Source organism: Peromyscus maniculatus, chromosome 23 (genome assembly GCF_049852395.1).
Source record: "Peromyscus maniculatus bairdii isolate BWxNUB_F1_BW_parent chromosome 23, HU_Pman_BW_mat_3.1, whole genome shotgun sequence".
Lineage (NCBI taxonomy): Eukaryota > Metazoa > Chordata > Mammalia > Rodentia > Cricetidae > Peromyscus > Peromyscus maniculatus.
The window spans coordinates 12171791-12188150 of record NC_134874.1 but is presented as its reverse complement, the minus strand read 5'-3'; the positions used below and the strand labels follow the sequence as shown (position 1 = coordinate 12188150).

The 16360-nt window shown below is 51.4% G+C and overlaps 1 protein-coding gene across 3 annotated transcripts in view; it reads left to right on the top strand.

Annotated features, from left to right (window-relative positions):
- Tpcn1 (two pore segment channel 1) overlaps positions 1-16360 on the top strand; it is a 59036-nt gene that overhangs the window by 2556 nt on the left and 40120 nt on the right. For all 3 annotated transcript variants that reach the window (XR_013047505.1, XM_006970789.4, XM_076560080.1), the window contains exon 2: positions 1314-1550. Coding sequence is in view for 2 of the 3 variants with exons in the window: in XM_006970789.4 (XP_006970851.1) it covers positions 1439-1550 (112 nt within the window). In the remaining variant the exon portion in view is untranslated. The remainder of the gene's footprint in view (positions 1-1313; positions 1551-16360) is intronic.

Below are 16360 nucleotides of genomic sequence, written 5' to 3'. Positions count from 1 at the left end.
CCTTCCCTGTACTGCATTTTATATGTTTGTTATCATTATTTTATTTTATTTATTTATTTATTTATTTTGGTTTTTTGAGACAGGGTTTCTCTGTGTAGCTTTGCGCCTTTCCTGGAACTCGCTTTGGAGACCAGGCTGGCCTCGAACTCACAGAGATCCGCCTGCCTCTACCTCCCGAGTGCTGGGATTAAAGGCGTGCGCCACCACCGCCCGGCTTGTTATCATTATTTTAAAATTGGATGTGCATAAGTGTTTTACCTGCACATATGTGTGTGCACCCTATGTGTGCCCAAGGAGGCCAGAAGAGGATGTTGGATCCCCTGAAACCAGAGTGAAAGATGGTTGTGAGCCACCATGTAGGTGCTGGGAACCAAAAGAAGGAGTCCTCTACAAGAACAGCAAGCGCTCTTCATGGCTGAGCCATCTCTCCAGCCCCGCTAGGCCTCCTTTTTTGAGACATGGTCTGTTCATGTAGTTCTGGCAGCCTGAACTCTGTGTAGACCATTGGCCTCAAGCTCACTGATACCTGTCTGCCTCTGCCTCCCAAGTGCTGGGATTAAAGGCGTGTGCCACCACTGCCCCATTCTCTCTCTCTCTCTCTCTCTCTCTCTCTCTCTCTCTCTCTCTCTCTCTCTTTAAAGATTTATTTATTATGTATACAGTGTTCTTTTGTCCAGAAGGGGGCACCAGATCTCATTACGGATGGTTGTGAGCCAGCATGTGGTTGCTGGGAATTGAACTCAGGACCTCTGGAAGAGCAGCCAGTGCTCTTAACCTCTAAGCCATCTCTCCAGCCCACACTCTCTCTTTTAAGGTAGACTCTTGCTATATAGTCGAACCTGGCCTTGAACTCTGTTATCCTCCTGCCTCAGCTTCCCAGGTGTCGCAATCACAGCGTGTGTTGCGATCCCTAGCTCTTTTTAAGGTGAAATACAGTGGTGGTGTGGGCTGTGGCCTAGCGGGCAGAGTGATGCCTAGCATGCACACGGCCCTGGGTTCAGTCCCCAGTCCCTCTAAACCGTTGGTGGTACACATTTGTATTCCCACTGGAGGCAGGGGGACCAGAAACTCAAAGTCATCCTCTGCTTTGTAGCAACTTTGCAGCCCATGGTGGCTACATGAGACTGTCAAAAAAAAAAAAAATGAGCAATTTTTATGCTGTAAGTTACTATGACAGAAGAGAAAATTCAGTGGTTTTTAGCCTGGCCTCTGGTTGCACAGCCGTTGCCGCTCCCTGACTCTAGAACCCATTCATCAGTAACGATTATGTTTTAATCATTACCTTTCTTTTTTCTTTCTCCTCCAAACCCTAGAAGATGCCTCTGATGGAGCAGGCTTTGAGAAGCATCTCTGGCCCCGGGGCTTTGAATCGGAGCTCAAGCTGGAGACCGTCTAAAGCCCTGGCCTTTGCATCCTGAGGACCACGGGACTGGGGACCATGGCCGTGAGCTTAGATGACGACGTGCCGCTCATCCTGACCTTGGAGGAGGGTGACAGTGCCCCGCTGGCTCCTTCCAACGGCCTGGGCCAAGAGGGGCCGCCCAACAAAAGTAAGCTGGTGGGCGGGCGGGCTGGCGGGTGGGCGGGGCTCAGGGCGGGTGGGCGGGGCTCAGGGCGGGTGGGCGGGGCTCACAGCATGTCCGCTCAGGGAGGGAGAGACAGGTGGGCTCCAATCTCAAAGAGGAAGAAGAGCAGGTGTGGCACAGACTTTGCTCTTAGGAGACCGTGGGTGTGAAGCCCTGCCTTGCAGTGCTTCTGGGGTCCAGTGTCGTCCCCCCCCCCAGGAACCCCCACTCCCGACCCACTTAACTTTGTCCCTGCTGCTAGGGGACCTCCCTGCCTCGTTCTTTGTGAATGAAAACATAACCTGTGGGTCCCCACCTGAAGGTGGGAGGGGAGCCGAGCTTCTCTGCCATGGATCTGCCGCCTCAGAACGGGGTGGAGGGCGAGCCTTGTGGTGTATTATTGATCAAGGCTTTGGGGTTTCTTTCTGGGAATCGAAACCCGGTACAAAGTAACCCCGAGAGAGGGGATGCGCCGTCCGGTGTTGCCGACTCTTAAGTGTCTTTCTGGCAGAGGGAGAGGCCTTAAAACCCTTCCTGGTCCTCATCCCGAAACCATCGCTCGGTCCGCTCAGGACAAGGGCCCAGGAGAGGCTTAAAATAACTTGTCTTAGCAGAGGGGCCTCAGGCAGGGAGCATCCGCAGTGAGTGCAGAGGCCCGCCAGGGTGGAGGGTCAAAGGATACCACACCCACACCCACAGGGGAGGACATCGTGGACCAGGAGGCATGGAGCCTGGCACCCCCATCTCCTTCGTCTGGAGAGAATACAGTGGGGCTTTGGGGATCCAGCAGCTCACTGGGGTGGACTGAAGAAGAGCAAACCACGCTGTCGCCTCCTCATGCTCACTACCACTGTCCCGAGCAACCTGATTTTCCCCCTAAGGGCCATGCAGGCCTACAAAACTCTGACTCTGACTCCTGGTCTCAACCGACTCTTTTTTTTTTTTTTTTTTTTTTTTTTTAAGATTGTTTTATTAGGGGCTGGAGAGATGGCTCAGAGGTTAAGAGCACTGCTTGCTCTTCCAAAGGTCCTGAGTTCAATTCCCAGCTCACCACCACTGTCCCGAGCAACCTGATTTTCCCCCTAAGGGCCATGCAGGCCTACAAAACTCTGACTCTGACTCCTGGTCTCAACCGACTCTTTTTTTTTTTTTTTTAAGATTGTTTTATTAGGGGCTGGAGAGATGGCTCAGAGGTTAAGAGCACTGCTTGCTCTTCCAAAGGTCCTGAGTTCAATTCCCAGCAACCACATGGTGGCTCACAACCATCTGTAATGAGATCTGGTGCCTGTGGTGGGGATATGTGCAGACAGAACATTGTATACATAATAAATAAATTTAAAAAAAAGATTGTTTTATTAAAGATGCAAAGCTACACAGAGAAACCCTGTCTCAAAAAAACCAAAAAAAGATTGATTGATTTATTATGTATACAGTGTTCTGCCTGCATGTATGACTGCAGGCCAGAAGAGGGCACCAGATCTTATTACAGATGGCTGTGAGCCACCATGTGGTTGCTGGGAATTGAACTGAGGACCTTTGGAAGAACAAGCAGTGCTCTTAACCTCTGAGCCATCTCTCCAGTCCCATTTTTTTTTTTTTAATAATTTATTTAGCTTTATTTTATGTGCACTGGTGTGAAGGCGTCAGATTCCCTGGAACTGGATTTACAGACAGTTGTGGGCTGCCATGTGGGTGCTGGGAATTGAACCTGGGTCCTCTGAAAGAGCAGCAGCCAGTGCTCTTAACTGCTGAGCCATCTCTCTACCCCCAACCCCTGCCCACTCTCTTTTTAAGATTTCCCGCAAAGAAGGCAATATTTTTCCTGTTTTACAAAGGAAGAAACTAAGGATCAGAGAGGTTGAGTAAGTTTCCCAAGGCCACACAGCCAGCGAGTGAGGGAGGAAAGGTTGGAACTCAGGCCTGTCTGGCTGAAGTTTTCTTCTTCCCTTCTCCTTCCTTTTTTTCTTCCTCCTCTGGCTCCTCCTCCTTCCCCCACCTCATTTCTTTACCAGCTCTTCAGGCACACGCACACACGCACACATGTACCCGGAAGCCCTTAGGGTTGGCTAATATTTTTATTTGAGTTCATTTATTTGCTGTCTTGAGGATTCAGCCCAGGGCCTGGCACATGCTAGGCTTGTCATGTGACCACAAGCCAGAGATGCTATTGCTACCTGTATTTTATAGAGGAGGAAACAGCCTCAGAGAGGTCAGTTGACTTGGCCGGGTCACACAGCCAGTGAGCAGAACCCTTTCTGGTTGCTCTTCCCATACATACCACTGTGGAGTTGCTCTGGGGAGAGAGAGAGGCAGATGAGTCAGCCTCAGGGGACACCCCCTCAAGAGGACCCACAAAAGGGAGTGGACTGAATGGTATAGGGGTGGCTGGCTTGTTAAGGATGTGACTGGTGCCCACTGCTAAATGGGTACCTTGGCGCTCTTCATGCTCTTAGATTCCTCCAGAGTGCCCGAGCTAGGGGCGGGGTCCTGCTCTGCCACCCACGGAAGTGAGGAGAGCGACCCAGTTCTGCACCTGAGGCCGTCTTTGGGCTGCTGTAGGGGGACTGAGGAAGAAATGGGCCAGTAAGACCATAAGACTCCCCTGCAGGGCCACCAGTGAGGTCACTGGATCTTGCCTGAAGTCTGTTGCTTATTTTGGCTTAAGAACAGAAGGCTGCATCTCTCACCACGGGGCATTGTGTTTTCTGCTCAGGGCACTCGTGCCTCAGTTTCCCCTCTCTCACACTGTTAATGGGGGTACTTCCTAAAAGCTCTGAGAAGCAGAGGCCACATCCAGCACAGCTGGCTGAGGACAAGCGGGGCCTCTCTAAGGAGAGACGTCTTCATTAGGGTTTCTGTTGCTGTGATAAGGCACCATAACCAGAAGCAGCTGGGGGTAGAAAAGGGTTTATTTCTTCTTACACTTCCAGATCACACTCCATCACTGAAGGGACTTAAGGCAGGAACCCGGGGGCAGGAGCTGATGCAGAGGCCATGGAGGGGAGCTGCTTACTGGCTTGTTCCTCATGGCTCGCTCAGTCTGCTCTCTTATAGCACCCAGGACCGACCACCAGCCCAGGAGTGGTACCTCCTACCGTGAGCTGGGCCCTCCCATATCAATCATCAATCAAGAAATAGCACTGCAAGGTGGTGGTGCACGCCTTTAATCCTTGCACTCGGGAGGCAGAGCCAGGCGGATCTCTGTGAGTTCGAGGCCAGCCTGGGCTACAGAGTGAGTTCCAGGACAGGCTCCAAAGCTACACAGAGAAGCCCTGTCCCAAAACAAAACAGAAAGAAAATGCACTGTCGACTTGTCTACAGGCCAGTCTGATAGGCAGCGTTCTCTCAAGTGAGGTCCCCTCTCCTAAAAGGACCCTTGACTTATCTTACGTGGATAGAAAACTAGCCAGCTGGGTGGAACCGTCACAGGAAGCCCCAGACCTTTGCCCAGGCCTGGCTATCTCATGTTTTGATTTTTCACATTGTCCCGAGGTCTCCCCTACTATCTGAGCTGTCAACATGAACCACACCCAACCTGGCAATTTTCCTGTCCTCAAGCTGTTTGGGGACTGTCTCATCCCTACCAGGTGAAGCCAAGCGGTTTTGCTCAGGGTCCCCGGCCTGGTGTGTCCCACGCCTTCTTTCCCGACAGGGCCCTGTTTCCTGGGCCAGCCCATGGCGTGACTCTTCAATCCACCGAGTCCCCAGTGCTGTTTGGAGCCTGGGCTTTGATCAGGCAGTCCGTCTGGAAGACATTCCTGGCTCTCCCGTTTGCACGAGGATTCCAATTTGAGCTGAAAACTTCCTGCTCGCACACTTCTGTGAGCGCTTCTAAGTCGCTGCTTAGATAGAGCTCTGTTAATGAATCACTTTCCTGCTGTGGGCTGGGAGATAGCCATCACGTGGTAATTACTCAGTTAGCCATCTGGTCACCTGCTGGGCTGAGTTCTATTCATCTTTGTACCTCTTAGCTTAGGACCTGAAGGTGCCGGGACTTCTCAGGCCATGGCAGAAATGAACTTAGCTGGGTTTCTGGAGCCTGGAAGCTTGCAGGAGTGGCTGACAAAACCCCCTTGTTAGATGTGAGTGGCATCCTGTCTGTCTTTGCTCTAGCACCAGGGGCAGAGTCTCGTCTCTTCCAGTAAATACCTGACAGTTCTGGAAGCCCCAGGCCCTGTCTACAGTTGCTGTAGACCCTGGGGTACCCAGGGCAGGCAGGGTATAGACAGCAGGTCAGTGGAGTTGGCAGCCATGTGCCTGGCAGATGGCTTTTCTGCTATCTCCTCAAAACTGCAGCCCACGTAGTGCCTCATTTTACCTCAGTTACCTCTAAAGACGCCACCTTGAACCATATGCCTCCTATTCTGAGGCTCTAAGGTCAGCATTTCAGCATAGAGATTTGTTTTTATAATGTTTATTTATTTATTTATTTTTTTTTTTGTGTGTGTGTGTGTGTGTGTGTACCCACATGTGTGTGCTGTGGCACACATGTGGAGGTCAGAGGACAACCTGAGGGACTCAGTTCTCTCCACCATGTGCATCCATCCCGGGTCGTCAGACTTGGTAGCATGCTAGTACTACCTTTACCCACTGAACCATCTGCACAGCCCCAGGAATTTTTTTCTTTATTGTTTTGTTGAGGGGGAGACGGGTTGGGACTGTGGCTCTCTGGTGGTGTGGCCGGGCGGTTAGAGACATTCTGTACACATGTCGCCTCACTTCCATATCGCCTCACTCCCAGCCCAGCAGGTGGCTACCACCACACAGGGACACCGAGGCAGTGTCGCCGTCGGGAACCAAGAACAATTAAGTTTCCACAACCTCCCACTTTGCCTGGCCACCTGGCCCTGCCAGTGCCATTCCTCTGGCTTTTATGGGGCAGAGTGCCGGATGTCACCAGATTGTTGGTGGTACCAGTTAAAATGAGCAAGCACCCGGCATGCTGAGATGGAGCCTCATAATGGAGGCTCGAAGCCTTAAGCTTCCCGGCCCTCTGCATCTTCAGAGGGGGGGATCCTGTCTGTTGCCCCGGGCCCCCCTGCCATGAAATGCCATCTCTTCCTCTGCATGAAGAAAGCCACCGCATCTAAATGGCGGGCGCAGCAGCTGGGTGCAGGCTGGCACCTGCTGCCCCTGCTCCGCCAGTCACCCGAAGGAGGTCTGAGCTCGTGTGTGCTCTGAAAGTGTTTTATGAGCCAGAACAGTTGACTTCCCAGCCTCCAAGTCAGGGAGGGAACATGGGAGCAGCTGGAAGGTTTATTGTGCTGTTGAGCTGGTGGTTTCTGGCCGCAGTGTCTCCTGGGACTGTCTTAAGTAACAGCGTGAGGCCCCATGGAGGAAACCCCATGCTTTTACAGAAAACAACCAAGACTAAAGCCAGGCAGGAATGTTTGGGGTCCTTCGCGCTTGGGGACCTGAGGGACAGCCCTTCCTTCTGATCTTGGCGGATCGGATTTCCTGATGTGTTGTCCACTGTCTGCCTCAAACTCCTCTCTCCCTGCCCAGTCAGTCTGAGTGAGAAAGGTCACAGGCATCACAGTGACCTGCCACTGTGGAGCCCCGCCCCATGGCCCCATGCTAGGCAGCCCCAGGAATCGGCTTGTCCCTCCTGTGGCTTCGTGACCCCCGCAGACTTCTAGGTCAGCGCTTTCAAGATCCTGCAGGGAGGAAACAGGTTCCCAAAAGTCGAAACCTGCCCCAGGTCACAAAGGCACGCTGGCACACTGGACCCAAGCACCCTAGCTCTTAGCTGACATGCCTCCCTCAGGAAGTGGGGGTTGAGGGGACAGGGACCAGGGACGGGGTCTCATCCAGAGTTGGTTTCTGGCTTCGCTTTGCCAGACGAAAGTGTGTGCCGTTCCACGGCGGTGGTGGCTGGCAGCTGAGGCAGCGTTCTGTGATGTCAGAGTGGCCACCCTGATAGTGTTTTGTTGTGCCGCGTCTGTGGGCTAACCCGGCGGCCCGGACAAAGGGTAAGGGAAAACCCCAGCTTCCTGTCGTGAGCCATGGCTTCCTCCTCCTCCGCACCCCTCCCCCGCTGGCCTCAGCACCCTCCCTTAGCCGGCTTCCACACTAGAACCTCTGGGCTTGTTTTCCATTGTGGCTATGAAAATAGGCTGTGTCAGGAACCAAGATCAAGGCTTGGGAAAGGAAGGACAAGGAGGATGTGTTTGGAGTTGGGGGACAGCCAGAGGCCATGTGGATACCCTGATGCTGGGGCCCTGTTGGCCAGTATGGAGACTGGTGGGGATGGCCCAGACTGGGGGCTGCTGGCGCTCATGTCTGTGGTTCGTGGGACCCTCTCCACCTTGTTTACTCTCTGTCAGGGTGTGGAGCTGTTTGTGGAAGTCTTGGGCCACGCATAATAGTGTGCTTGTGTATAATCCCAGGATGCGGGAGGCTGAGGCAGGAGGATCATTAGGTCAAGCTGAGAAAGTGTGATTCTGTACCCTTGGTGTGGAAGAAGCAGCCTCGGACACCCTGGCATGGGCGCTCTGCAGGGTGACAGATGCCACCCTGCTCTGTCCATTTGTCCCTGGGTCACAGGCTGACACTGTTAGAGTCACCAGGAGAAGTCACTGGCTGCCATCCTCAGGCCAGCTCGGTTCTGCAGATCCCTTCAAGTCAAGGAAAACAGTGCACACCCGGCTAGCCAGCTGTCCTGGTCTGAGGTCACCTCCCCAGGGTGTCTGTCATTAAGGAGCCACAGAACCGGTTGAGGCAGGCTTAGCCAGTTAGGGTGGGAATGGAGAGGACATTCGGGGTGAGTTTCATCCTTTCCTGGCTTTCAGGCCACCGCCTTTTCTTTACCAATTTTGTTTTTTTGTGCTACAACTCCAATCCAGAACTTCATGTATGCTACATGGGTGCCTCACTGAGCCACACCCCCCTTTCAGTGACTCGCCTTACCTGGTAATGAGGGTTTATTTATTGGCTTTGATGTATTTTTTTTCCCCAGTGCTGGCAATTGAACGGATGGCCTTAGTCATGCTAGCTGAGCATTCTGCCACTGAGCTACACCCCCAGTAGGGAGGTGTTGGTGTCTATGTGTGTATTTTGTCTTTGACTTCGAGATTTATAGTGGAGATTCAAGCAGAAGTTACAAATTTTTAAAAAAAAGTAGTCTGGGGGCTGGAGAGAGAGAGCTTATGAGTACTAGGTGCTCTGGCAGAGGACCCAGGGTTCTGTTCCCAGCACCCACATCGGGGGCTCACAGCCACTGGTAACTGCAGTTCCAGAGGGATCTGGCGCCCTCTTCTGGTCTCCATGGGCAACCGTACTCACATGGTGCATAGACTGGAAAGCAGGCACTTGCACACGTGAGTAAAAATAAATGATGTCTTAAAAAAGTTTTTAGAAGTAATGATTTTTTGTTGTTGTTGTTGTTTTGATTTTTCAAGACAGGGTTTCTCTGTGTAGTTTTTGGTGCCTGTCCTAGATCTTGCTTTGTAGACCAGGCTGGCCTCAAACTCACAGAGATCCTCCTGGCTCTGCCTCCCGAGTGCTGGGATTAAAGGTGTGCGCCACCACTGCCGGGCGAAATAATGATTCGTTATCCAGTCATTCTTTAAACCATTGCCATCTTGTCAACTGAGAAGGTGGCGTTTTCTTTCTTTTTTTTTCCTTCTATTTTTTGGTTTTTCGAAACAGGGTTTCTCAGTGTAGCTTTGGAGACTGTCCTGGAACTTGCTCTGTAGCCCAGGCTGGCCTCGAACTCACAGAGATCTGCCTGGCTCTGCCTCCCGAGTGCTGGGATTAAAGGTGTGCGGAAGGTGGCATTTTCGAATGGCCAGCTCATCTGTCTCTAGGACAGAGCTGTGGCTGTTGTAGGAAATGCAGGAAATGGCCTGTGGAGGTGTGACAGTCTGGTTGACAGGCCGGGGAGCAGGTAGTGGACCCGTTCGGTTGCATAGATTACGGCTCTCAGTGCACTTTGAGGTGGGAGGGGCAGCTGGAGGAGAGGTAAGGGTTTAGGGTGGCATGGGAAAGGCTCTAGAGAGATTAAGGTTGGGTGTGCCTACATTTTAAAAGGATGATGAACAGGAGGTGAAAGTCTGTCCCTAAAGAAAGAGGCAGCGAGACCTGTGTCACCCCGGGTGAGCGGCACAGCAGTGCTTTAATTACAGGGTGGAGTAGGGAGCTGAGATGTCAAGGTTGCCTCTGCTCCCCCCCCCACCTCCCAGGCCTGTGCCGAGGTGTGGGAATATCATCCATCAGAGTGATGGAGAAGGCCTCAGGTACTTTAAGCAGGGGGAGGGGGCTACTGTCATGTGCAGGGGGTCTGAAAATTCACCTAGTGTCAAAGGGAATAGAGATGAGTGGCAGGACCAGGTGGGGACTAGGGGCGTGTCTTAGTGGTAGAGTGCTTACTGAGCCTGTATAAGGCCCTGGGTCCAATCCCAACCCACCAAAAAAGGGGGAAATGGGAGGAAAGCAGTGGCCCAGGACAGGACACTGCATTGCCCGTTTGGTTGGACTCAGTGTTTAAGGGGTACCTGGGTGGTCCAGCAGGCGTTGTTCATGTTCTCGCCTGAACTTTGCCTTCTGAAACCTCAGCTTCCCACATTCTAGTAGGTGCCTGTGGCCATAGAGTTTATAGCCCTTGGAGTGAGTTCTGATTACCACACTGTGGTAGGAGACCCTAGAGCATGGGTGACATCACTCAGCTGGAGGGGGATCCATTCAGGCACCTGGGTGAGCTAGGGCAGGGCTTCTTAAACTGTTTCTACTTAAAAAAAAAAACCCTTTACTGATTTTTAAACATTTATTTACTCTATCTGTGTGTGTACGTGTGTGTGTGTGTGTGTACGTGTGTGTGTGTGTGTGTGTGTATGTGTGTGTACGTGTGTACACATGTGTATATGCACACACCCACGCATGTGGAGGTCAGAGGACAACTTATGGGAGTCAGTTCTCTCCTCCCCATATGTGAGTCGTGAGCATCAGACTCAGGTCCTCAGGCTTGACGGCAAGAGCTTAACCCACAGAGTCATCTCAGCAGCCCGAGATATTTATTTGAGAACAATTCTTTGGTATGTATAATTTTACCATTTATCGAGGATGAAGGCAAATTTGCATCCTAAGTGAGACCAATGTGCTTGTCTGTTTTTAACCTGCGGGATCAAATCTTGGCTGACTATTTTACAGTGCAGGATGCAGAGACTCCAACGTTTCCTAGAGCCGATCAATATTTGGAGCTTATAATCAATCCTGAGAACGTTGCTCTGCATAAATACTTAGTACACAGTGCAGGAGTAAGTTTAGGGCCCTCTCAAACTGTTAGAAATTCTGTCCTAATCCTAAGCCAGCATTGATTTAGTGATTTTTTTTTTTTTTGAATTTAAGAAACTCAGGTTAGCAACTCTGTAAACATCACTGTTTAAAAATCAAACATTCTAAAAATACAATCCAAAGATATATGCTGAAGAATGACGATAGGAAGGGAATTTAAAGTCTTTGTTTTTCTTAATTAAGCCACTACATTCACTAAGGTCACCACCACAGTTTAAAAAGTGGGAGCTGGGGAGGGAGGGAGTCAGGGTTGAGATGGGATGCCAGGCCTCCCTTGTAGCAGGCTTTTTCTTTTGGGCCACCAACCAGCTCCCAGATCATGATACAGAGACTTGTTATTAGTTTTGAATGTTTGGCCTTAGCTTAACTCATATTTTAATCTGTTTCTCTTTATCTACGTTCTGCCGTGGGCTTTCACCTTTCTTTATGTATATCTTCCTTTCCTGCTGTCTCCATGGCTGACTCATGGCTGCCTGGCTTCTGGCCCCAGGTGAGGCCCTCTCTTTCTCCCTAGTTCTCTCCTCCTCTCTCAAGGCTAGATTTCTCCTCCTCCTTATTCTCTCTGCCCGCCAGGCCCCGCCTCTCCCTCTCCTGCCTAGCTATTGGCCGTTCAGCTTTATTAGACCAATCAGGTGCCTTAGGCAGGCATGGGATGAGCCTGCACGGTGCAGCTGAGTATCAATCCAGCGTAGAAGGGACTGTGCCCCTCAGGTAGGCTATAGCACGTCTCTAAGCTTGGGTCCCCTCATTCATAAAGAGATAGCCACACCAAGACTGCTCTTTGGTACTGTTTGTGAGGTTGAAACAAGAGCCTTCCTAGTGACCACAGGGCCTGGCCACCATTATGATTGGTTGGTACTGGAGCAAGGAATCCCAGCTGACAGAGAGACCATCTTGCCTTGGCTGGATATGTGGAGTGTTTTGGGTAGGACTGTCAGGTGGTGATATTATAGATGGTTGTCCCTGAAACCAGTAACCACAAGGTGGGTTGGTCTTGGAGACTTTGGCCATGTGGTAGGGGCAGGAGCCAGGTTTGGAGGTTTATTCTCTGACTCAGGCGACCTGAGCCTCCCCAGGCTGCATGCATTGCACATCTTGGAAGCCTAGCACCCTCCTGCTTCAGAGGTGCTGGGAAACATCAGGACCGAGAGAAGCCTACAGGACCGTCCCAGACTACCCTTCCCTGCTCAGGGAGCTACTTAAATTAGTCTCATCCTGGCAGCAGGAGTCAGGAAGTGGGAGCGGACCACCCCACCCTCCTGCTGTGCCCTTCCTGATTCCCTTCAGCCCAGCCCCAGATCAGAGTGGCCTCTAAGTCCAGGCCCCAAGCCTCCATCTTGATCAGGGATGGGGCGGGCGTCCCTCTGCGCATCTGGGTGGTTGAACTTTATCACTTGGTTCCTCCCAAAGCAGAAACCCTCTCCCACAGCCGCCCACCCTGCCCGCTGGGAGTCCAGCTCAGATCCCGCGATTACAGATTCTATGAAGTGCCAGGCTATGGCTCAGCGATCTCTCCCTCCCTGTGTTCTAGGCGCAGGTGGCAGAGCTGTATTACTGCCTGGGGCGGCTTTGAGTTATTCGAGATATGGTGCAGGGCACAGTTTCTCTCTGGAAGACTGTTATGATTGGACAACTCCCTGGTGAAATTAGTGGTGGCTTCCCAGCCTCTGCTGCGTTAGGGCACTTGCAGATCCCCCCTCTTTTTCCGCAAGTCTCCCCCTTGCTCTTTGGCTGGGCAGCGAATACAGGAGCTGTAAATGGAGTGACCTACCTGCATACCGCTTAACTGACAGTCTCTCTGGCCACTGTTGTTGCCCTTACTGGTGGCTGTGTGTGTGTGTGTGTGTGTGTGTGTGTGTGTGAGAGAGAGAGAGAGAGAGAGAGAGAGAGAGAGAGAGAGAGAGAGAGAGAGGGAGGCAGTCATCCCCACTCAAGATGTGTGTACAGTTTGCTCCCATTTTACAGTCAAGCTTGGGGAGGTGTGGGAGGAAGGCATCCACCTAGGCTAGGCCTTGAGCCACAGGGTCTGTCCCTTCAGCATATGCTGGTGAGCCACCTTGGAACTGGTGGTGACCTCAGAGCCCTGCTTTCTCTGCTTTAGACCAAGTCCTTAGTCCTCAGAACAAACAAAAGAGAAAGAAGAGAAATTGGTGTGGGCAGGTCATTGGCAAGATGGGAGGAAGCCAGGGATGGTGGCACACGCACACCTTTGATCCCAGCACTCGGGAGGCAGAGGCAGGCGGATCTCTGAGTTCGAGGCCAGCCTGGTCTACAGAGCGAGATCCAGAACAACCAGGGCTACACAGAGAAACCCTGTCTCAACTCCTCCCCCCCCCCAAAAAAAAAGAAGAGTAAAGATGGGAGGAGAAGATACCTAAAGTCTAGGTGACTTTAGAAAGGTCCATCTAGGAGGTGGCCCTGATGCAGAGATCCTCTCAGGCCGCCTGGCGGTGAGGACCTGAATGTTGTTGACAGCCCAGGAGCTTAGAAGCCTAGTGTTCCAGCCATGTGTCCACCCGGGGGCTCAGCTATCTAAACTGCCAGATCTGATGGACTGCTGAGGTACCCGAGTTAGATTCGGGCAGGTTGTCTTAACTACTAATTATTACACAGGAATAGACCACACAGGCAGTAATGCACAGTCAGCTTCATTAGATCTCAACTAACAATAAATAGTGCACCTTTTTTTTTTTTTTTGGAGATACATGTTGAGTCCCCCAATATACTGTGTACCCTAATAAAGCTTACCTGAGAATCAGAGGAAAAGCCCAGCCACTATAGTAAACATAGAAGTCAGGCAGTGGTAGCACAGGCCTTTAATCGTAGCATTCGGGAGGCAGAGATTCATCCGGATCTCTGTGAGTTCAAGACCACACTGGGAACAGAGCCAGGCGTGGTGGCACATGCCTTTAATCCTAGCACTAACCATGGAGGTCTGGAGGTCTGTACAGACAGACAGGTGGGGAGTGATGTAGATGAGCAGAGAGGAAGTAAGAGAGCAGGGACAGAAAGGCATATAGAAGCCTGGCGGTGGTGGTGCACACCTTTAATCCCAGCACTCGGAAGGCAGAGCCAGGCGGATCTCTGTGAGTTCGAGGCCAGCCTGGTCTACAGAGCGAGATCCAGGACAGGCACCAAAACTACACAGAGAAACCCTGTCTTGAAAAACCAAAAAAAAGGGCGGTGGTGGCACACGCCTTTAATCCCAGCACTCGGGAGACAGAGGCAGGCGGATCTCTGTGAGTTCGAGGCCAGCCTGGTCTCCAAAGCGAGTTCCAGGAAAGGCGCAAAGCTATACAAAGAAACCCTGTCTCAAAAAACCAAAAAAAAAAAAAAAAAAAAAAAAAAAGGGAAGGCATATAGGCGTTAGTATACAGGAAGTAGGTCTCTTTGGAGGCTGAGGAGTTGGTGAGGTGAGGTTGGTTGTGGCTGGTCCCATTCCTCTGATCTCTCAGTTTTTAACCCCAACATCCGGCTCTGGGTTCTTTATTAGTAAGACCGGTTAGCAATTGGTCTCACAACATGTCGGGTAGCTTAGGCTGCCTCAACCCTCTGTGTAGGCAAGAGTGATCGTGAATGTATTTTTTTTAATGTTTATTTTTATTGCATTTGTATTGGTGGTTTGCCTGCATGTCTGTCTGTCTGTATGAGGGCGTCGGTTCCCTTGGAACTGGAGTTAGACAGTTGAGATGCCATGTGGGTGCTGGGAATTGAACCTGGGTTTTCTGGAAGAGCAGCCAGTGCTCTCAAATCACTGAGCCATCTCTCTGGCTCCCCCACACCCTCTTTGAACTTTTGATCCTCCCCCACCTCCATCTCCTGAGTGCTGGGGGTACAAGTGTGGGACAACACACCCAGCCATTTGGGGTGGTTTGTTTTGTTTGTTTGTTTTTTGTTTTTTAAACCTATGATGGGTGGAACAGCTTCTGTGTTTGTGATTGATTGTCAGACAATACATCTCTTATCTGCTGCTTCTAGAACTAAAATTATGCAACTAACAGAAGATTGCTGTTAAAAAAAAATAGTGGATTCTGGTCGGCAAGAGGGCTTAGTGGGTGCTTGCTGCACAAGCCTGTGACCTGGGTTCAATTCCTGGAGCCTACATGAAGGTGGAGGGAGAGAGCAGACTCCACAGTGTTGTCCTCTGGCCTCCATTAAAGCACCACACCATACACACCCACCCCCAAGTGCCCCCTCCCCCCCACATACAATAATAAATAACAATTTTTTTAAATGACAAAAAAAAATTGATTCGTATAATCCCATGTGACTTGCATTTTTAGCACCAGTAATTTCTGGTTTTTTTTTGTTTGTTTGTTTGCTTTGGTTTGGTTTTGGTTTTCAAGACAGGTTTACTCTGTGTAGCCTTGACTGTCTTGGAACTAGCTCCGTAGACTAGGTTGGCCTTGAACGCAGAAATCCACTTGCCTCTCCCTCCCGAGTGCTGAGATGGACATCTCATTCACATTGACATTGTCAGTGAGACAATTTATTGTTTGTTGATGTGTGTGTGTCTCCTTGTGCATGTATGTGCACGTGGGTGTGGGTACCTTCGAAGGCCAGGAGAGGGCTTCAGATCCCCTCTAGCTGGCATTACAGTTATGAGCTGCTCCACTTTAGTGTTGGGGATTGAACTCTGGTCCTCAAACTCAGAGTTCCTCCTGCCTCTGCCTCTGCCTCCCGAGTGCTAGGACTGGTCTGGTTTTGTTTTTTGAGGCAGGGTCTCACAACATGGCCTAGAACTGACTGGCCTAGAACTTGCTTTGGTTGTTCGGACTCGGTTCCCAGCAGCGAGGCTGACAGGTGCGCAGCGCCACACCAGCTCCCTGTACCCGACTCTCGCTGTCCCCACCTGGGGCCTCTGTCCCCACCAGTCTTCCTTGGCTGTAGGCCTGGCTCCTTTTCTTTCCAGCGTGGAGCTGATGATCCCAGAACACAGCCACATTGCACTGTGCCCCGCCCGCCCGTCGTCACACAGCGGCCACTCACAGCCCAGCTCCTGGAGACCCGAATCTGCCGTATCAAATCTCGGTTCACTTTGCAGAGTGATGGTGGGTTCCTAACGGTTGTGAGGAAAACGGGGTTCTGGCGAACTGGCAGAGAATCACAATATGATTACCATCTCCTCAGTCACCCCGGTTCCGGCTGGGTCTGTAGATCTATTCCAGTTGGTGACACCAGTCGGAGCTGGCCGGGTGTGATGGGGTAGGGAGGCACAGTGCCCGGCCGGGTAGATGGCTGCTGTTTCTGAGCACAGCAGGTTTAATAAAGGCAGGACCAGGTCTCATACACCTTCCCTGTGCGCTTAATATCTGAGCTGGAGTCACAGCTTCACCACCAGCCCCTCAAGTCTTCTGGGGTAAGGAAGAGAGGTTCCCTCATGTCCATCTGACCAGACTAGCCCTGATGAGACCTGCTTCGCTAGAGCAGCCCTGCAGTTTGAACATGGAGGTCTTGCTCAGCCTCCAGCCTGCTTGTTTCTTATCATTGTAGAATCATTTCTT